General features: G+C 64.0%; 1 protein-coding gene and 1 long non-coding RNA gene across 6 annotated transcripts in view; one reads left to right on the top strand and one right to left on the bottom strand.

The window, feature by feature from the left end:
- Nucleotides 1-18,121, bottom strand: DUSP8 (dual specificity phosphatase 8). Of its 5 annotated transcripts, none has more exons than XM_072790445.1 (7): nucleotides 18,012-18,121; nucleotides 11,382-11,721; nucleotides 9,595-9,733; nucleotides 4,761-4,927; nucleotides 4,082-4,241; nucleotides 3,734-3,857; nucleotides 1-3,503 (listed from the first exon to the last, which is right to left on the bottom strand). In XM_072790445.1, exons 2-7 carry the CDS (start codon nucleotides 11,610-11,612, stop codon nucleotides 2,447-2,449), a joined length of 1,878 nt encoding a protein of 625 aa, XP_072646546.1. In that variant the 5' UTR covers nucleotides 11,613-11,721; nucleotides 18,012-18,121; the 3' UTR covers nucleotides 1-2,446. The 5 variants fall into 5 exon arrangements, with proteins under 5 accessions (XP_072646546.1, XP_072646548.1, XP_072646547.1 ...); XM_072790447.1 differs by having other exon boundaries at nucleotides 11,424-11,721; XM_072790446.1 differs by lacking the exon at nucleotides 18,012-18,121 and adding an exon at nucleotides 17,562-17,710.
- Nucleotides 18,122-19,607: 1,486 nt separating this feature from the next.
- Nucleotides 19,608-20,688, top strand: part of LOC140612639 (uncharacterized) — a 43,819-nt gene continuing 42,738 nt past the window's right edge. The window contains exon 1 of the long non-coding RNA XR_012013785.1: nucleotides 19,608-20,351. This is a non-coding gene — a long non-coding RNA (uncharacterized lncRNA). The remainder of the gene's footprint in view (nucleotides 20,352-20,688) is intronic.

The raw sequence follows: 20,688 nt of genomic DNA, 5'->3' as shown, positions 1-20,688 counted from the left end.
GAAAACATCCATCTCAGGATTTATTACAACACGTTGTTTCCAAATACAAAAGAAGGGGACAGGACAGGGAGCAGAGTGTGGCCGCACTGGGGGAAGGGTTCTGAGGTGGGGGCGGGCTGCCCAGTCCAGAGAGACTGGGAGCCATGCGGGGGACCTGCCACCTCTCCTCCGCTGGACTTTCCAGCAAATATTAGGAGGGGGCGGGGTCCATTCTGGGATGACCCCCAATGCCAGGGCCAGGGAGGGGGGAGGAGGACTGAGAGACTTGGAGAGGGCTAGGGCCTGGCCCCTGCCTCACCTCAGGCAGTGTGTGGAAGTGACCGGGGAGGGATGCGTGCCAGGGCCCAGTCCCCCCAGGACAAGAGAGGGGTGGCCAAGACAGGACCTCCCCACACATTGCAGCTGCTCACTTTGGGGTGACCAGTGCCTCAAGAGCAAGAGCCCCCCCACTCCAAGACCTAAGTTACAAGAGATGCTGGCGGCCCTAGAGAAAGGGCAGAGGGCAGAGAGAGGGGAAGAACGGGGGCTGTGGGACCTGCCTCCAGAGTTTTGGGCCCAACCAGTGGCCCCAGACCACTGTCTCCTGGACAGCACAGGGGTGGGGCGCGGAGGTGGGGACCAGTGCATCCTCCACACCCAGGGTCACCTCAGAAACCCAACGCGATAGACAGACAGAAGGCAAGTTTACATAATCAATCATAATAATAATTAACCAATAATAAATACTTAAACCTCTAATCCATAGATTGCAAACACAACAATGATAGCTTATTTTCTTGGGAAATGGGGTGGGGACAGAGGGAACAGGAAGAGGACTTTTGCTTAAAGGAGGGATGACAGGTGCACGGGGCTGCAGGTCAACAGAACAAACAGAAGAAACAGCCACAGGGCAGCTGCCTGAAGACTCAGTTCGCCCAGCTGCCCCTCCTGCCAAGCCCCTGGCCTCTTCCCGAGGCGACCAGTCACCCCCCCCTCCACTAGACACTAGGACATCTGAGGGTTGGGGGACATCTCCTGCCTCCAAAAGCCATGGGTCCCAGTGACCCAAGAGGGTGTGGGGCAGGTGCAGCTGTGGCTTTTCCCTGCTTTAGTGCCAGGCCAGCCCACCCGGGCCAACAGGCCACCTGGCATATCACTTGAAGATACTAGGGAGGCTTCAGAGGCGAGAGCTCCCCAGGGGAGTATAGGAGTGCTCTTCTTCAAGGACCCCGTGGGGCTGGGGCAGGTGGGGGGGACACCTGCACCTGCCCATATCAGGGGTCTTTGTTTGGAGACGGCTCTCCCAAAGCTAAGGACCCCCATCCCCTGGAAGCATAAGGGTCTGACAGGTGCTTAACTACCTCCTCAGTCGGCAAGGCAGCCAGCTCCTGGTGGAGGCCCTCCACCTGTAGGAACATACCTGAATTACAAGTTTGGCCTGGGGCCAGTGGGGGAAGAGCCCAGAACCAGACTCTAAATGCATCTGCCCTCTGACCAGTGGAGACAGCACTGGCTAGCCCAGCTCCTCCTGCCTCATACCCACTGGGGCCTGGTGCCTCTCCTCTTTCCCTCACCTGGTAGGTGGTGCGGAGCAGCACCCCCGAGTAGAGGAGGAGGAGCAGCCTCCACGGAACAGCCTCGCTGAACCCAAGAAACTGGCCCTGGTCTCAGGCAGGAGTGGGAGGCATTTCGCCTCCATCCCTGCCCTGGGGACCCACGGCAGCTGACACTCAAGAGCCCCCTCATGGAGCCCCTATCCTGTCCTATCCCCAGCCTGCTCCGAATACTCTAGCCTCTCCAGGCCCAAAGCCAGTCTATACCAACCGGGCAATGGGGCGGGGTGGGGGGCGGGGGAGGCAGAGGGCAGGGGTTGGGGGTGCCTCCAGCTGGCAGAGCCGCCTCGGCTACACCCCAGCTCCTGGGACATGTCCCCCACCTAGACTTTGGTGCAGAGCCCAAGAAAGGAGCAGAGGAGGAGGAATGGAGAGGAGGGGGCAGGGAGGGGCAGGGAGGGGTAGGGAGGTTCTGCGGCTCAGTTTGTGGCAAAGTTTTTTTCTCCTTTTTTCCCCTTTTTCTTATGTAAAAAGTGCACGAAAGCTCGGCAGCCTCTTTGCAACGGTCAGCAGTGTTTCCTGGGGGGGGGGAGGAGGGAGGGGACCCCAGGCCTGGCACCCCAGCTTGGGGCTGAAGGTGGCCTCATATTGCTTAGAAACGTGTGTTTCAGTTTAAATACCAGACAGTAAAAATAGAGCTCCGAGGACCGCCCGCACTGTTGCCAAATCATTGCCAGAATGAACAGCTTAAATAAATAAAAAATTGAAATATTTACTTCTCGATAAAAATCGCAGTAAAACCATTTACCTTTCTTTGCATTATATATAATATATATTTATAGCGGGCCGGCTGCTGGCGACCCAGGCCAGGAGCCGAGGGCAGCGGAGCGCCGGGCGCCGGTCCCTGGCCGCCGTCAGGACACCTCGATGACCTCCACGCTGCCCGAGAAGCTGGCCTGCTTGCCCAGGGCGGCCAGCTCCTCACCCCGCGCGCGCCCCTCCACCATGCCCTCCTCGAACTCCATCTGGCAGCTTCGGCGCTTGAACTGCGTCTCCGGGGCCGGCTCGTCGGGCCAGCCGGTCCGCGCGTCCCGGGCCTCGGCCCTCGCCGCCTCCCGCCGCCGCAGGTCGCCGCCCCCCGCGCCCTGAGCGCCCGCCCGGCCGAAGGGCGCAAACCGCGCGCCGCCCGCGCCCTGCGCCCCCTCGGGGCTGAAGCACCAGGGCCCGTCGGGCGACGGCGTGCCGGGGGAGTCGAGCGGCGGCGCCCAGCTCCCGGGGCCGACGGGCTGGCCGGGGCCAGGCAGCCCAGGGGCCGACAGGGCCGAGAGGCCGAGCCGCGGAGTCTGCCGGGCGGCGTCACCGAAGTTCAGGCCGAGCCCGTGCGCCGGGGAGCGCGCCGGGGAGCCGGCGGGAGGCCGGGGCCGCCGGCGGAGGCGCGGGCGCGTCTCCGGCACCGCGTCCGGGCTGTCGGGGCCCGGCGAGGGCAGGCCCAGCGCGCCCCCCGACGGGCTGTCCAGCTTGCAGAGCTTGGGGGCCTCGCCGGGGTCGGGGGGCCCCGGGTCGTCGGGCCGCCGGCTGGGGGCATAGGCCGACTTGATGTCCAGGGAGAAAGAGCGCTTCAGGCGGTTGGTGTCCTGGAGGCGGTCGGAGGACAGGTGCAGGCCACGCAGGCCCTGCTGCAGCGCGCTGGTGGCCGGGGCCGGGGCAGGCGCGGGCAGCTCCCCGCCGGTGCCAGGCGCGCCCTCCCTGGCCGCACTGGCCGCCGCGCTCCCGGTGGCAGCGCTCTCTGAGGTAGGTGGTGGCGGCGGCGGCAGCGGGGCGGCGGGGCCTGGGAGGGGCTCGGGGGTCCCCGGGTGGGACGCCCCGTCCCCCTGCAGGGCAGCCAGCAGCTTCAGGCTGCGCTCATACTCCAGCAGCTGGCCCAGGAAGTTGAAGTTGGGAGAGATGGATGGGCGCCGGTCCTTCACGAACCTGGGGGAAGGCGGCTGCGTTGGACAGGCTCCCTGCCTGTCTCCCCCTCTCCCCAGCTCCCCCTGCTGTGCTGGGGCACACAGCGGGTGTGCACACCAGAGAGTGCTGGAGCCAGCGCCTGCCTCCCCCTCCCGGCCAGGTCCATTCTGCTGCTCTCGTGGGTGGAGAGGGGACGGCAAGGGCTGCTTCCAGCCTTCCACTTCTGAGCCCAGGAAGAAGGGAGAGGCTACCTGTAGGCATCGTCAGAGGACATGCCCATGGTCTTCATGATGTACGCGATGGCGATGGTGGCAGAGCGGGAGATGCCAGCCAGACAGTGGACGATGACTTGGCAGCTGGACAGCTTAGCTTTATCTGGAGGCAGGAGCCATGGGGCCAGATGAGCGCTCCGGTTGCGCAGCCCTTCCCTAACCCAGGTAGGGGACCTTCCTGCCCTCCCGCCCACCATCCCAGCTCTGTCTGAGGCCCAAGCGCCGATGGTCACAGTGCTTCTCCCCTGCCTCCTGCACACCCTCCTCCACGAGACCCCCACACCCCCCCCACCCCCGAGGACGCGGGCAGGAGGGCGCCCCCCTCACCGATGAACTCAATGGACTTGTCCAGCCAGGGCAGCAGCTTTTCGCAGTAGTTGTCGTTGATGGGAATGCGCATGAAGCGGCTCTCACAGATGAAGTCCGGCTTGGGGCAGGAGTTGCTGGCATTGAGGACATAGCTTATTCCATTCTGGGTCATCAGGTCCTGGAGAGACGGGGGAGGGGACAGGTTGGACAGGGGTGCCCTGGAGGTGGAAGCCTGGCTCCAGGAGCCCCTCCCACTTCCACCTGGGAGCTCAGAGCCTCTGGAGCCTCCAGAGCGGGGTCTGGATGCTGGTCTCCGCTGGCGCCGCCCACAGCCTGAGGTAGGCTCCCAGGAATTTTATGGCTGCCTGGGCGGTGGCTTTACCCTCTTCCCTCATCACAATTTTAAAACACGGGATTCTTTCTGCGCTGGCCAGGGGCCCAGTGACATCAGCAGTTTGGCATGTGGGCTCCACCGCCTAAGGGGCTGGGAGCTGCTTCTCCACCCAGCCCTACTCTGGTCCTACCCAGCCCCCTTGCGATCTCCTGCCCTCAACCTAGTCTTCTCCCACACCATGCTCACTCATCCCCTCATTGGCTTTCAGCTCCTTTCTGCGCCCTGCCCCCGCACCCCCCCCCCCCAACCAGCCCAGGAGCTGCACCTGCGCTCCTGCCACCTTTCCCGGCCAAGCCCACACACCTTGTTCAGGACATCTTTCTGAGAGCCCAGGTAGAGGTGAGGCAGGATGCGGGTCAGGCCCACACTGGGCACAGGCAGGCAGGGCTGGGAGAGGCTCATGGGCAGCAGGGCAGCAGGCTTGCCCTCACAGAGGCCAGGGAAGCAGGAGGAGAAGGTGGCAAAGCCCCCTGCAGAAGGAGGAGCAGAGGAGACGTGGGTCAGGCGGTCAGCCGGCTGGGGTATGAGAAAGAGCCCAGGGCACCCGACCACCCCTACATCTCAGCCACACCCAGCCTGGACTCCCAGCCCAAAGTGATGCCAGCAGGTGAGCCTCTGGCCTGGGCACCTGGTGTCAGTGCTAGGTGCTGGAGGGCTGCTCTCACTAAGTTGAGGCGTGTGCTGTGCCCATATACGGCCTGCCCTTACGCCCACATTCCTCCCCAGGCTAATTAGGAGCTGGCTCCCCTGGGGACGCTGCTGTGATGCCCATAAATGTGGGGTCAAGGTGGCAGGCCAGCCTAGCACGTGCAGGACCCAGGCAAGGGTGAGTTCAGACGCTATTGCAGGCTCCTGTTGATGGTGTGGATCTTCCGTGCCCATGGCTGGAAGCCAGCCTGGGCCTTCCTGCCTCTCCCCCTGGGCTGATGCAATCCCTCCCTGACTCTACTTGGCTGGAGGCCCCAGGCCAAGCTTGGGTGCCAGGACCAGCAGGCAAGGGCTTCCAAGGGGCCCTCCTCCCCCCTGGGCATGACATCACCTACTGGAATTGGCGTGGCCCGCGGGGGCACCTGTGCCCTAGTTAGGGCTCCATTCTGCCCAGAAGACAGCACCAGAGGATGGACTAAGAGCTGGGAACCCCCGGGACTGTGAGCAAGCAGGGCACGCAGCGGGCGCACGTCCTACACGTGCCTGGCATGTGCGCTGCCTTCCTACCACATTCACATCCTGGGCCATAGGTCAGTGGAGGGAGCATCTCCACTGGCCCTGAAAGACCCAGGTGGGAATCCCTAGTTTCTCCCTGACTCAGTGAGTGGCCACAGGCAGAGCTCATCACACCCTGGCCTGTTTCTGCATCCTGCCTGCCACATAGCACAGTTGTGAGTCTCAAGGGAAATGATGCCCATGCAGACACACTGGGAGCTGACCTGCCCACACCCACAGCTGGGTGATCGCCAGCTCCTGGGGTAAGGGGTGAGATGAGACTACCTGGTCGCCACCCTGGAGTTAACCACACTTTCGGCGACACAACCCCATGGACATTCCCTGCTCTCAGTGGACTGATCCATTACAGAGTACAGATGGACGGGGGCCTCGTCTGACGTGCCACAGAAGGAGAGTGAGGGCACGGGTCCCAGTCCACGAGACCCCCAGTGCTCTTTCCTGGGCTGCAGAAACAGCTGGTGCCAGACCCTGGCTGGTTTCCCAGGACAGAGATACCTGGTGCCCTCAGCCTTCACCCCTGGCCCAGCTCAATGGCCAGTTTGTATAAACTGCCAATCGGAGTGCCTGCCATGTGTGCTCTGTGGCTCCCAATGGAGGCTTGACTTTGGCAGGGGGCATGGTGATGTGGAACCTCCAGCTGAGGGAGGGGAGGCACCAGCAGTGAAGGAGAAGCTTTCCCTATCTTGGCAACCTGCTGGCTGGATAGGGAGACGTGGGTGATTGTCGGCATCAGTGACAACCCAGTTCACAGGAGAAAGCTGACCGGGGTGCTGGGGCAGGGCTCCTGTTTACCAGTCAGAGCCAGGGGTTCCCTGGATGTTCCTCCTGAAGGAGAGCCCCCCCTACCCCAGGAGGGGCAAGGTCGGCAGGACCTCTCCAAAGACTCATCTCTACCCTATGCCTCCCTTGCTCTCTGGGTGGCCTAAGGTGAAGGGTGGGGGGCTGTATTCCACCAGGAACCTCCCCCACAAAGGGGGATCTCTGGACAGGTGCAGACACACCAGATTTGACCGCAACTCCTCAGGTAAAGCCCCACAGGAGTGCCCCCAACCTGGTAACTGCCCCATGGATGCCAAGGGCAGCAGAGCCCGAGGCCCTGCCCCTCCCGTGATTTCAGGACCCTCCCAGGTTCTGGGGCGCAGGAGACGGCCACCCTTGGCTGGGTCAGTGGCAGCAGGCCTGGACCCTCCCAGGTGCTGGCACTACTGGCAGCAGGGGCGCCCCCACCCCGAGGCCTCCCCAAGGGCAGGAGGGATGCCCACCTCCCTCTGCCTCACCGCTTCCCGGCTCTGCGCCACACAATGGAATCCCGGATTCGCACAAAAGCCCATGCCCAGGACGCAGCGCGTCCACCGTCCCCCGACTCCGCGGGCCCCGGGCCCCGCCAGTGCCCCCGCCCGCGGCTCCCCCGCGCGCTCTCCTGCCCCTGGTTGGGCGGCGCGCCTCGCAGCCCCGGTACCGCCGCGGCCCGCCCCCGCGCCCGCGCCCGCGCCCCCCGCAGGGTCCGCACCTGCGCACGCCCCCCCCCCCCCCGCGCGCCCTCCGCGCACCCTCCGCGCACGGGGCGCTCCCGCCGCGGTCTCCGGCCAGGGTCCGAGGGCGGCGCGTGCGGGGTCGGGCCGCGGGGACCCACCGACCCGGCGCGGCGACACCACCAGCCCGCATTCCGCAGCAACGCGCACCCGGGCGAGGGCCGCCCGCCGCTTAAAGGGCCAGGCTCCCTTTCCGTCCCCGCCCCGCCGGACGTCACCGCCGAGCCGCTGTGGGGGGCGGGGGGGGGCAGCGGTCCCGGCAGCGGGTTCCGGACCCCAGCGCGCCTGCCCCGCGGCCCTCTCCTGCCTCTCCCCTGCCTCCGCAAGCCGCCGCGGTCTCCCCGAGAGGGATCGCCCCGCCATCCTCCTGCGCCCCACCCACCGAGGGGGGTGCCCCCTTTCTGGCCTCTGCTGAGCCCCATCCCCCTGGACAGTCACTTCCCCTTGTGGCTGGGCAGCGGCCCTCTGACCGCCTCGCCCCAGCCTTGCCTTCCCATTCCCACCGGTCCCGCAGCTGTGCTTGCCTCTGGTGGGAGCTGTGGGCCAGGCTCTGATGCTGCCCCCCAGCCCGGGGCCTGCTTGGTGCCACCAGGAGCCCGTCTCACTCACACCACGGTGGGTCAGGACTTGGGCCTCACCTGGCCCCCAGGAAAGCAGGGGCAGGCAGGGGAGAAAGAGCAGGTGGCCGCCCCAAGGGTTCAGCCAGCCAAGTAGGGCACAGCCAGGTCCCTGGTGAGCCCTCGTGGCACATCCCAGCCTCGGCGTCCGCCCTGCCTGCTGGGTGAGGGGCCCCCCGCTTCAGAGGAGACTGACATGAGAGGTTGGAGGCTTTCCTGGGAGGCCTGATAGTAAGGGAGGGAGGGCACTGCCCTGGACCTGCTTCTCAAGACTCCCAGGAGGCCTGGGGACTCCCACTCCTGACTACAGAGCACGCGCATGCACACGCACGCATGCACACGCACGCATGCACACGCACGCATGCACGCACGCACAGGCACATTGACATGCGCAGGTGTGAACATACACGCTGGGTTCCCAGCTGGGCTCCTGTTCTGCCCAGGACACCTGCCAAAAAGCCCAGACCTCTGTGCCCTCTCTGTCTTCTCCCTACCCACTCAGCCCCCAAACAGCTCAGGGGGCAGTCTGCAATTCTGTGGCTTCTGGTCCCAGAGTTCACACACATGCACATAAACCCACATCCTACCCACACAAATTGGGGGTCGCCGAGGTGGGACACATACGCACAAGCACGGATCACCAGCATCCCAGAGCCACACACAGATGCAGATGCCCTCGGACTGTGTAGACCCAGACACAGGTGTAGATGGCAGCGCGCACACCTGCATACACTGCAGACCCACCAAGAAGCCCTTGGGGTGAGCTCAAGGGGTGCTTCCTCCTAGAGGTCAGCCCAGAACAGCCCAACTAAAGCCTTGGGTAGGTTCTCCCCAAAACTTCCCCTGGGCAGTGGTGAAGGTCTGTGCTCCCACTGGACACCAGTGCCAGGGGGCCAACCCAGTGCCCACGGACTACCCCACAGGGTGCCCACACACAGGGGCTGCTCAGGGCACATGTGCTGAATGCACAGAAGAGTCCTATCAGCTGTGTGAGGGTAGAGATGGCACCCTCATCAGCCCTCTCCATCCTCTGCTCACCTGCAGTGGCCCCTGGCACCCAGAGGCCCCAGACCTGGGCAGGGAGGGTGCACCTCCCTGGGACAGGCCAGCTCAACCCAGCCCTGGGTCCTGGGCTGCCTGGGGGAGGTGGATTCTACAGAGGTGCCCAGCCCCTGCCTACAGGAGGACGGAATCATCCAGAACCACTGTGGAGCCTGTGTGTGTGTGTGTGTGTGTGTGTGAGGCACTCATATGCGTATGGCGGGGGGGTGGGGGGGGGTGGGTTTCCCAGCCTCCAGGATGGCTGGGCTGTTTTCGGGGAACAGCCAGCCCTATAGGAACCTCTGCTGGCCCCCAATCAGGGGTCAGGCACTCTGCCAGCTGCAGCGTTCAGAGGCACCCTGTCCTGGACCAGTTCTGCTCAGATTGGGACTGTGACTCCCCTTCCCAACAGCTGGAGGGGCAGAGACACATCCTTGCCTAGACCCGTCCCTCCTCCCCTGCCAGTGGAGGGGCGGGCCCATGTTGGGGGGGGGTTCTGAACTGTGGGGGCCCAGGGAGGGGACGATGGGGCTGCAAAGAGCTCTGGTTACTGAGATGGCACCCCTAGCTCCAGACACTGCCCTAGTACCTGCTGGTCTCTGGGCTCAGAGAAGAGAGCAGAGGTGGGTCCAGAGCCCTGACTCCCCAGGTGCCCCCGCAGCTAGGCTTACAGTGAGGAGAGGACACCCCAGAGCCTCTGCCCGAGGTGTGTCTGGAGCTCACCCGTGAGGATGGCCACGCTGTCGAAGCAGCCGTCCAGCTTGCTGAGCAGGATGGAGAGGAAACTGTCCGCGGCCAGCACGCTGGCGTCCCGTGTGCTCTGGTCATACACTACCACGTCCTGTGGCTCTGCGGCCTCCACCTGGGGGCCGTGAGGGCAGAGGTCAGGGCACTGCTGGGCATCTGCTGGATGCCCCCTGCCCCCTCCTGCCACCCTCTGCTACTGGGCAGGCTCTGGCGGGGAGGGGTTATCCCTGCCTTGCTGCCTCACAGGGAGGGCAGACTTTCACCTATCCACCTCCTGGCTCACACCTGGATGGGGCTAAGTACCCACAGACACACAGGGAGGCTCTCAGAGCAGGAGGAAACAGGGGGAGGTGCTCATCTCCATGCTGCACCCTTGTGTGCAGTCACCCCAGCTAAGGGAACAGACGGGGTGGGCATCCAGGGTGGGCCAGGCTCATGTGAAGGATGTGCAGGTGAATGTGACAGTGTTCTCGGGGACAGGTGCAGGTGGCCACAGTGACAGGAATGTACAGACTCTGTCAGGGTGTCTGGAGGCAAAGGGAAAACTGTCCCCAGGGTCACGGGGAGGCGTGTTTAGAGGCTCCTGAGGGTGGGGTGCCTTTGGGTCTGGGCAATCCCCTAGCCAGTGATGGGCAAAGTGGGGGCTGCGGCAAGAGCCCCTATAATTCAGGAGGCAGCTAGAGGTTGGGGTTCCACTGCCCTCCTCCCAGCCTTGGGACCAGATGCTGAGCAGCTTTTGCTCGGAGTGGTTAATGCCCTGCCCCCCAAGCACACTCGGCCCCTAAGCCAGCTGAGCCGCCAGCCCTGGGCTGGATGATGTCACCAGCAGCCAATGGGATTGCACTCTGGCAGGGAGTCCTCGCTGGGGGTGATTAATCACCGGATTCCCCTCATCAAGGCTGCAGGGAGCTGGTTCTGGCCTTGGGAGGGGGGGGACTCCCCACAAGCGGCTGTACCACCTGGGTCCTCACACCCAGCTCTGCTGGCCCAAGGCCTGTGACCAACACCCTCTCATAGCTCTGAGCTGCTGGGCATGCCACCCCCCCCCCCCCGCCCCCTGACCCGTGCCAGAGGTACCCTGCCTCCCCAGGTCACCAGGCCAGTGGTCCCTCCCAGTGCTCCTGGCTCCATTGCAGGTGACCTGGGATGATCTGGGGCGGTGGAGGGGGGAGGCATAGAGAGAATTCTGGGTCACTCCGAACTCTAGGGGAAAGAACTGGAGGGGGGGGCTGGGCACACGCGGCTCAGCATAAGCCTCTTGGCCCCCCTCCTGTGTTCCTCTGGGTTCTCGCAGCCATCAGTGTGCGCCTGACCAGCTGCCACCATGGCTGCCACCATGGTTCGCTGCCCTGCTGCACCCCTCTCTGAGTCCTGATCTGGACCCCAGGGACATGGCCCCATCTTAGGTGGCAAGGACCCACATAGGGTCAGCAGCCTCTGGGGGGGAGGGGTGATGGATTGTATCTGGGGAGAGGGTATCAGCCCGGGGGGGGGGGGTCTCCCTGGGGAGGGGCATCTGTCCACCCTAAGATGAAGCTCAGGGAGAGGGGTGGGGGCTGCCTACAAGGCCCGAGGAATGGAACGGCTTAGAACATTCTGACCCAAAGAGCTCAGTTTGGGTTTGAGGGCAGAGGAGGCGGAGGCTGCCCCAGCTGAGAGCCCCCGTCTGTGTACCTGGCCGAGGAACTCTGCCCTCGCCCCTGGAAGTGATGGGTGTCTGGGTGGGGACAGGGGACAGGGCGTGGGTGGCAGGGGCCAGGTACCTGGCCGCGCACGGCTGGCTGGATGAGCTCGGCGATGGTCACCTTGCCCTGCTGCAGCCGCCGCTTCACCAGCTTGGAGCAGCAGATGTTGACAGAGCTGAGCACGTGCCAGCTGTTGTACTCCACAAAAGAGCGGCTGTCGATGACCAATGGTCCCCCAGGTCCGCCCCGCAGGAGGCTGGCCAGCTTCTTGGCATCCATCACCTTCCGAGGGAGCCGGTCCCCAGCCATGGTGGGGCAGTGGGCAGTGGGGAGGGGGTGAGCCCTGCAGTGCACAGGGGCTGCTCCGAAGGCCAGGGATGTGGCCTACAGTTTGGAGGGACCGGGCATGGTGCCAGACCTGCAGGGAGAGGCAGATGGTCAGCAGTGGTGCAGGCCCCCAAGGTGGGCACCCGGCCAGCTCCCCCGGCAGGCCAACCTCAGAAGGACTCATGCTGGGACCTGAGGGCAACAGAATGTTTGAGCCTGACATGCACCCATGGGGGCCCTTCCTCCCTTGGGGTAAGTCGGCAGCCCCTCTGGCCCTGTGAAAGTAAAGTCCCCTAGCATCTGAGGCAAGCAGGGTGGGCTCTGTGGCCCTTGGACCAGGAGAATGATCTGGAATGGTCCCATTCAGCTCTGGACTGTGCAGGTCATGGTGACAGCCTCTCAGTGGGACACAGCAAGGGTCTCAGGGCTTGGACTGGGCTGGATGTGCAGGACAGGCCTGAGAACCCCTCCCCTGGGCCCTTGGGTTCACGGGCCCTCACTCAATCCAGAACATTCATCCTGCCCCCAAGGCTTCTGTCATCCCATTGCCGGGATGCAAACTTCTCCCTCTCTGGCCTGCACATCTTCTTAATCTCCAGAACTCTGGGCAAGGCAGGGATCCAGAGCCTGCCCCCTGCCCCAACACAACCCCCTCTCCAGCCCTGCCCAGTACCAGTGCTCCAGAAGCAGATAACTGGACCCATAGGAAGGGGCAGGTGCCCAGGCAGGGTGCTGGAGGGGTCTTGGGAGTGGAGGCTGGGCTCCTACGCTCCTGCCATTGTCCCAGTAATGCCAGCTGCAAAAAGGGTCTGGGGCCAGCACCAGTCTCCCTGCAGGAGCGTGTCACACGCTCACAGAACAGAGGTGGCAGTGTGGCAGGGTGTTTCAGGCACAGTGAAAGCCCAAGGTCTAGGGGAAGCCTTCTAAGGACTTGTAGGTCCCAGGACGGGGTGGTATGGGTGGCATCTGAGGATGAAAGTCTAAGTAGGTAACCCATTTATAGGACTCTTCCTCTTGGAGGAAGTAGGAGATAGATGGGGATGTGGGGACCCCAGATCCCGGCGCAGAGACCCCCTCCTGCAGATTTGGTGCCAAGCCTCTGCCACATACCTCGCACTCCCACCCCACCTGCCAGGACCCACCTGCCCTGCCACCTGCCAGGACTAGCCATTCTTTTCTTTCTTTTTTTTTTCTTTATTTTATTTTTATTTTTTAAAATATTTTATTTATTTATTCATAGAGACACACACAGAGAGAGAGAGAGAAAGAGAGAGAGGCAGAAACACAGGCAGAGGGAGAAGCAGGCTCCCTGCAGAGAGCCCGATGTGGGACTCGATCCAGGGTCTCCAGGATCACGCCCTGGGCTGAAGGCGGCGCTAAACCGCTGGGCCACCGGGGCTGCCCTCTTCCTTTTTTTTTTTTTTTTTCTTAATTATTTATTTACTCATGAGAGACACAGAGAGGCAGAGACATAGGCAGAGGGAGAAGCAGGCTCTCCACAGAGAATCCGATGCAGTACTCGCTCCCAGGACTCAAGACCATGACCTGACCAAAGGCAGATGCTCAACCACTAAGCCACTCAGGTGCCCCAGGACTGGCCTTTCTTAGGCTCACCTAGCCTCACAGCCCACCATGAGGCACACAGTATGAGGGCAAGTTTACTTTAAAGATGGGGAGACTGAGGCTTGCGGTAGGAGTGGGATCAGCCTCAGGTGACACCACAAAGACTGGACAGGCCCCAAGGCCTCTACCACTGCCACTCATTTGGGGTCTTCCCTCCACCACACCCCCACCTAGCTAAGACACGGGAGAGGCTGGTGGTCAGATGGCGGAGGGGGAGCCCTGCAGCAAGCCCCCAAGCTGCAGCTGCAGATGGTGTTGGGGGAGCCCCCCCCCACCCCAGGACACTGTCCCATTTCAGTGATGTTGGTGCTCATTCCTCAGGCGAGCTCCCAGGCTGGTGGAAGGGATGGCGGAGTTCACAGAGAACTAGGCGCAAGGCAGGTGTAGACCAAGTCCAAGGGCAGCCTTGGGCTGAGCCACGGGAGTTGGCCCAAAGGGAAGTGCTTGGGATGGCCCTCGTCAGTGGGCAGGGCCCGAGGATCCCATCCACAGACACCCTGCTCCCCGGGCTCCTCCACTGTGGGGGTAAGGCCTGGGAGTGCAGCTGGAGCAGCTGTCCCTCATCCTCAAAAGGGATACCCCACAAGCTGAGGGGGAGTCTTCACCAGCTGGGGAGGTCCTGCCTGTTGGTGGAGGAGAGTCCCACCTGCCAGAGGGTGCTCATCTGCTGAGGGGTCCCTGATTCAATTCCTGAATGAACTGTTCTGAGTTCTAACCCGTGTCTGTGGTGTGGCAGACAGGCCACAGCTAGCAGAACCCTCTCCACATCCCCCACAAGCCTCTTGGATGTGTGACTAGGAGCCCAGCTCCAAGGCCAGTCCCTGAGACAGCTACCTGCAGCGGGGCAGAGGGGCACTCAGTGTCCTCATCCTTCAGGTGAGGACAGATCGTTTCCACCTGAAGCAACAAATGCCAGAGGCAGGGACAAGGGAAGGGGCTAGGAGAGATCCTCTGCCCTCCCTGCAGCCACTGGGCGCAAACACTGCCCTCAGGTCCTTAACTGGACAGGAGAGGAGTTGGGGTGGGGAGGGGTGCACCCTCCACAGATGGGAATCCAGGCTGTAGGACAGGCAGGGAGGCAGGCTCAAGAGGGGAGGAGGGTAGGGATGAGCCCAGCCAGGCTGCAGGGCTCCAGGACAGGGGCAGGGGGCTGGAAGGGTGGGCAGCGAGGTTCCAGGGCCCGGTACCTGGTCTCAGCCCCACCTCCCCCAAGGAACTCTGCAGCTCAGCCATATTAACCGCTATAGTATTGTTATTTGCAGCCGAGGGGGACTCATTAGCAAGTTAGCACCTCCGTCGTTGCCATGGCAACCACAGAGGTGCCAGGCAACCACCGCTCCTGCGGCACAGCCACAGAGCCGGCTGGCTCTGCAGGACGGCAGGGCCCACCCCTTGCTTCCTGCAGGTGCCCAGTAGCTGGGACCTGGGATAACCCTGGGCCAAGTCCACATAAGCCCCAAAGCCCAGGTGTGACATTCCTTCAGTACCCCCACCAACCCCACCCCTGCTCAGCCTGGTCCTAACCTTCCTTGCCTTGGGCACCTGTGCGCACAGCCCCCCTCACTCCCACCTCCGGGGAAGCCTTCTCCAAGTGGCCAAGGTCTGGCCGGAGTGCACTTCCTGCACGAGACCTCTTGCCCTGAGCGGGCATCCTGGGAGTGCATCCTCACCCACGGGGACTCCAGGAGCCTAAAGCTCCTGGGATAGGCCCTTGCCTGCAGTGGGATGGATCTGGGCCCAGAGCTCCAGTAGGGCTAGGGAAGCTTAGGACAGTCTTGAGCAGATGAGTGGGGCTAGAACAGGCCTGGTGGGCACAGAGAAAACAGATATTGTCTCAGGCCTCTCTGACTTCAGGGACCCTCTCCAGGCTCAATCCAGAACCCATTCTTGGGAACTGAGGGGAAACGGTATCCATCACCTGCTATTCTAGAGTCTCGGTGCCGGTGGGATGGAGGCACAACTACAGACACCCCCATCAAAGGGGTCGTGGCTAGGGAGACTTGGCAGTTCCGAAGACTGGAGGCCCCTCCCCACCAGGCTGGGCACCACCCAGCAGGCGGCAAGCAGCTCCCCTTGCCCTGCAAGGCCACATACACAGGGCAGCCTGTGCTGTGACATGCCCTTCTGCACCCTGTCTGAACCCTGTCTGCTCACCTCTTTCCCACAAGCCACCCCATCCCCTCATGCAACTACTCACAAGGCAGACATGTGTGCTGGTACATGTGGCCACTGGGTGCACTCATCCTCACCCTCTGGGGGCCAAATCCCCTCAAATCCCAGGACACTCAAACCCCAGGGGCCAGCCCCACGATCTCTCTACATTGTTGGCTCTCAGGGCCTCCATGGGGCACATCTTTGTCCCTGAGCAAGGGACATGCGTGGCCTAAAAACTCCCAATGGATAGCATCTTCACCAAGGCCTTCTGCTCAGCACCTACTGACGGGGAACTCACTACCTCCAGAGACAACGGTCAGGACTGTCAGCCATGGGTGGGCCTTGGTGTCTTCAGCCCGAGGGGTGCCTGGCACTCATAGGTAGACCCTCGAGAAGAGCTGGCAGGGGGCCCCCACTATGCTGCGATGTCCAGCTCACTGTGACCCAGGGGTACCTCTGGAGTCAAAAACTGCTGCACAATGAAGCCAGGAGATAGGCTGGTAGATAGCTCTCACCCACTCAGCTCATTTTTCCCCTCCTCTGCTTTCATCAGGGACCCCTAGATGCTCTCACTCCTGCCCCCTCATTTCCCTGGGCTGCAGGGAACAGGACCCAAGTTGGCCTTTACCTGGTCCCAGAGGGACTGATAGCAAGGCCAAGTAGGGCTGACTTGGTGTGGAGGCCATGGGCCTGGGAGACAATGGGGTGGGGCCCTGCCCCCTCAGTTCACAGGGGTCTGGGTAGAGCTTGCAGTAGGTCTCAGCGTGTGGGTCCCTCAGGACCCTACAGATCTAGGTTTCCTCTGTTCCTGCCTGGCTTGTGCTAGCCCTACTGACCTGCAGGACTCTGGTCACTGTCCCCCCATGCTACACATGTGGGCCATTCCGGGATATCTATGGTCATTGCCTGGAGCGGTCCAGGCAGAAGTGGACTCAGCCTGTGCAGTTCTGGTGGTCAGAGTCTGACCCATGTCCCTCTTGCCATGGTTTGGCTCCTTCATCTGCTTTCCCTCTGAGCTGCACCCTCTGGAGATGCAGCCAGGATACCCCCTGGCTTCCAAGGCCCCTTGGGCCCTCTGTCCGTGCAGCAGAAACATCTGGGCTCCAAGGTCAGCCTCAGCTGGAGAGGAGAGGATGCTGGGTAGGTTTCTGGAGCAGAGGATGCCTTCAAGCATCCTTCTGCATCCATTGCATGGAAGCCTTCGTTCCTGGAGGCAGCCTCGGGGGCACAGGAGCCCTCCCAAGGGCTGAGGGCAGCAGGGGGGGAACGGGGTGGGGGTTGTTGGGAACTAGAACCTGCCCAGCAGCTCTCCCGGAGCCCTTGGCTGACTGCAGCAGGAGGTATTCAGGATGAACTCCCAGCTCCTAGTCACATGATCTGTCCTACCGGGCAGGTGCTTATTAAGCATCTGAGGAGTGAATTCCTGGGACATCTGTCCTCCCTGAGCAGGAGGTGGGGGGGGGGGGTGTACTGGATGCTACACTCATTTCCTGAGCTGCCCTCCCAGCAAGAAGGTCTGAGGGAGGCAGAGGGCAGTGTCTGGACCCACAGACCTCCGCTCAGACTCCCAGGGGCAGGGGGCACAGCAGAATGCTGCTCCCCTGATCTGCAGCACCCCCACCTCCACCCCAGGCTGCACCATGACACTTTGGGCATCACCGTAGACCCTGCCACTTCTCTCCTCTGCCGCATGGACTGCCCCTTGCACCCCGCAATCACTGAAGCACCCAGGCCCCCAACTCCCCCCTGCAGAAGCCAGTCCATTTTTGCAGTGGGAAGTCAGGAGGCAAATTCTCCCAGTCGCGGTGACCTGATGGGAGCTGGGCCCATTGTGGTCCCCTCCCTTCAAGGCCAGACACTGGGGTACCCCTCCCCACCAAGGTGGGCAGATAGGCTGAGGCAGGCTGCTTGCACTCAGCCTGGCAGTGCCAGCCCCTCCCCCAGCACCCGCTGCTGCCTCTGCAGCAGGCTGGCGGATGGTCTTTATTCTGCAGAGGCCAGCTGAGCACCCTGAGGTGGGGGTACCGGTGGCGGCCTGAACACACAGGGGACAGGGGTCTGCAGCTCCTCCCCACCGAGCTCGGAATGGGCCCTTTCCTAAGCCTCCCACAGGCCCAAACCCTCCGCTCCTTTGGTCAGGGCCTGCATCCCTACCCTGCGGGGGCAGGAACGACCGTCCGATCTGGGGCCTCCCTGGTGCGGTGGGGGGCAGCCTGGGAAGTCTGGGGCTCTAGCTGAGGTCCGTACAGGTCTGCGCAGAGGGCCCAGGTCCGGGGTGCTTACTGCATGCCCTTCCCCCCACAAAATAAGAAAGAATTTCGAGGAGAAAGGCGGCGAAGCGGGGGTTGGCGGGGGCAGCGCGGACCGGGCCGGGGGTCCGCTGGGCGCCGTGGGAGGCGGGGGAAGGGCTTCCCGGGCCGGCCCGCCGCGTCCCCCTGAACCGGGCCTCTTCCCTCCGGCCCGCCGCCGCCGCCGCCGCCGCCGCCTCTTCCCGGGCGCCCGCCGGGTGCAGCCGCCCCAGCGCTCCCGCCGTTGCGCCCACCGGACCGGCTCCCCGCCCGCGCCCCGCGTGTCCCCGCGCCCCCGCTCGGCGCCCCCGCTCACCTCGCCGCTGCTCGCGTCCGGGGCGCACGGGGACCGGCGCCGCCCATGGGCCCGGCGGGGGCCCGCGCAGCCGGGGCAGGGGCCGGGGGAGCGCGCGGGCCTCGTCGCCGTCGCCGCCGTCGCCGCCGCCGCCGCGGGGAGCGCTCGCTCGGGCCGGGGCGCGCGCACTGCGGGCGGGCACGCGCGCTCGCGGCGCGCATCCCACCCCGGGCTCGGCGGGCGCGGCCGGTGCGGCTCCGGCGCGGCTCGGGCTCCGGCGTCCGGGCGGGGGGCGCGGAGCCGGCTGGGCCGCCGCGCTCGGCCGCGAGTGACAGGCCCGGGGCGGAGGGCGGGGCTGCCGGCGGGGATGAGGTCATGCCGAGCGAAAAAGGCCCTGACGTCACCTGCAGCCAATCAGCGCGCGCAGCTCCAGGGCAGGTGACGTCAGCCGGAGCCCGGCCGCGGGTGCAGATCAGAGGCGGCGGCCGCGGGGGGCAGGAGCGGGGGGGGGGGGGGGGGGGGGGCGAGCGGGCCTCCGCCCTCCGCCCTCTGCCCTCCGCCCCTCGCCCGGGCACCGGCTCTTAAAGGCGCCGCACAGCGTCCCTCCCGCGCCGCCGGGGCCCCCGCCTCCGGGAAGCCTTCCCAGCCCCGGCGCCGAGCCCACAGCCGGGGACGCCGGGCGTCGCGGCACTCACGCCCGAGGAGGGGCCGGCCGAACGGGTCCTGGCGCGAGGGTCCCTCCCCCCTCCCCCGCCGCGGCCGGAGCTGGCGCCGCCTCCCCCGGCCCACAGCCTTTGTTTGCGCGGGGCCTGCGGGCCGGGGACCCCGCGGCGAGCTGGGCCCGGCGAGCACCTCACCTGCGGCACCTACGCCGGCGCCTCCACGACCCCGGGGCTGGGAACCTGGGTTTCCACTGCGCTGGGCAGCAGATGGGGAGCTCGGAGGCGGGATGGCTCGTGTGGGGTCACACACCTCCTGGAGTCCGGCGAGGGGGTCCCCAGTGCAGCGCTGACCCCTGGCCCCACCGGGTCACCTCTGGCCCCTGGTGCTTCCAGGGAGAACAGCGCTCATGGGGTGCACCCTGACTGCGTGTTCTCCTCCCCTCCCCACACAAAGAAGGCTGTTGAGGGTCTGTCCCCGCCCCCCCCCCCCCACGGTGGGGAAAGTCGCGCTGGAGGCCAGGGTGCAGGGAGTCCAGAGGGCGCGTTGGGGGTGGGGGGACCTAGGTAATTACCCCTTGAGCAGGGTTGGGCCGGAAACAAGGTGGTGGGCCGTCTGGAGGCCACCCCAGGAGGTGGCATGCAAGCAATGGCTGGAGGCTGTGGAGGCACCCCGGGTGCAGGAGGGACCCCCCCTCACTCCCCCCACCCCCATCCCCCAACCCCGCCCTAGGCAGGAAAGACCTGAACCCTCCCTAGACCTGGGGGCAGTCAGGGAGCTAGGACCAGGAGACCCAGGAGGATACACATCTCCAGGTTCATCCAGTCCTTACTGAGCACCTTCTGGGGCCAGGCCCTGTGCTGGGCACTGGGGAGTTAGTTCTGAGATGGAGGACAAAGATCCTTGCCAGGGAGTTGACAGTTGATGGGAGCCTTCAAAGGTAATTATTTTTGAGGGAGGGGGAAGGTGTGACCAGACACCACAGCTGTTTCTAACCAGCCCCCCCCCACCCCCACCCAAGGCTGCCTGCTGGAGAGTGAGGGCCATCTTTCCTCCAGCCTGGAGCCCCCTAGCCTTGGCAAGTCTCCCAGGGCCACCCTGGGGCTCTGAAAGGCGCTTTGGCCTTCAGGAAGTGCAGCTCCTTCCCACAAAGGGAGGGAGCCTGGGACCACTTTTGGCATCCCTGGTTGAATGAAGGGTCACAGAAAATGAAGCAGGTGCAACTGGCTTGGGCCAAGATGAGCCCTCAGGACCCAGAGCACTGTGTGGGCGTGCAGGAGGGCATCACTGCAGGAGGGCGCTGGGGGTGGGTGTCTGGAGGGCCCCTTTGCTGATCCTCATTCCTGTTCCTGAGAGAGCAGGCTGGGCCTCTTGCAGCCTCAGAGCTTTACAGAGTAGGTGTTTAGCAAGGGCCTGAGGCCTCCTTCCTGGCTGGCCTGAGGAATGTGGGGGTAGCTGTGTGTGTAGGGGGAGAGCGTGTTCCTGGCAAAGAGCCAGCACCAGGGACAAACAATCACCTGGGCCTGACCTGGAAGGACGCACTGGTAACCCAGGGGCTATTTGGGGCTGGAGCTGGGGTGGCTTCAGGTCCTTCCTCTTTCTCTGCCCTTAGCCAGAATCCTCTGGAATCTGCTGAGAAGAGAGGTCTTCCAGAGGCTGATCCTGAGCTGTGGGGAATGTCCAACCCAGATGCATGGCCAGGTCAGTGCTGCGTGGGGGATGCAGTGGGGCCTTGCTGTGTTTGGGCTCACTCCAAGTCTGAAAAGTGCTGGGCCCTGGGAGGGGACAGGAGGACTCAGGCTGAGCCTCAGATGGGGCCAGATGGCTGGAGGGGACACATGAGGCCCCTGGAGAGCATGGAAAGGTCCAGAAGGTCTGGGACTGGCAGGACATGGGAGGTTGTCAGTCTTGAGATTGATGAGCTGGGCTTGCTCCGAGGCTAGACCCAGGATGAGCCCAGTTGAGGAGGAAGGCAGAAGGTGTCCAAGGGGGCTCCTCTTCTGCCCGGCCCAGATGTGGTCAGGCGAGTGCCAATGGC

This window comes from Canis lupus, chromosome 21 (assembly GCF_048164855.1).
Source record: "Canis lupus baileyi chromosome 21, mCanLup2.hap1, whole genome shotgun sequence".
Taxonomy (NCBI): Eukaryota; Metazoa; Chordata; class Mammalia; order Carnivora; family Canidae; genus Canis; species Canis lupus.
This window is presented reverse-complemented; position numbering and strand designations above follow the sequence as displayed.

Bases quoted from the DNA above. Each gene is read 5' to 3' on its own strand.
- DUSP8 (XM_072790445.1), bottom strand. From the start codon at position 11,612: ATGGCTGGGGACCGGCTCCCTCGGAAGGTGATGGATGCCAAGAAGCTG. The intron at 4,928-9,594 runs GTGAGCTCCAGA...CTCCTTCTGCAG, and splicing joins CAGCGTGGCCATCCTCACGG to GGGGCTTTGCCACCTTCTCC. The intron at 3,504-3,733 runs GTAGCCTCTCCC...GCCTTCCCCCAG, and splicing joins TCCTCTGACGATGCCTACAG to GTTCGTGAAGGACCGGCGCC.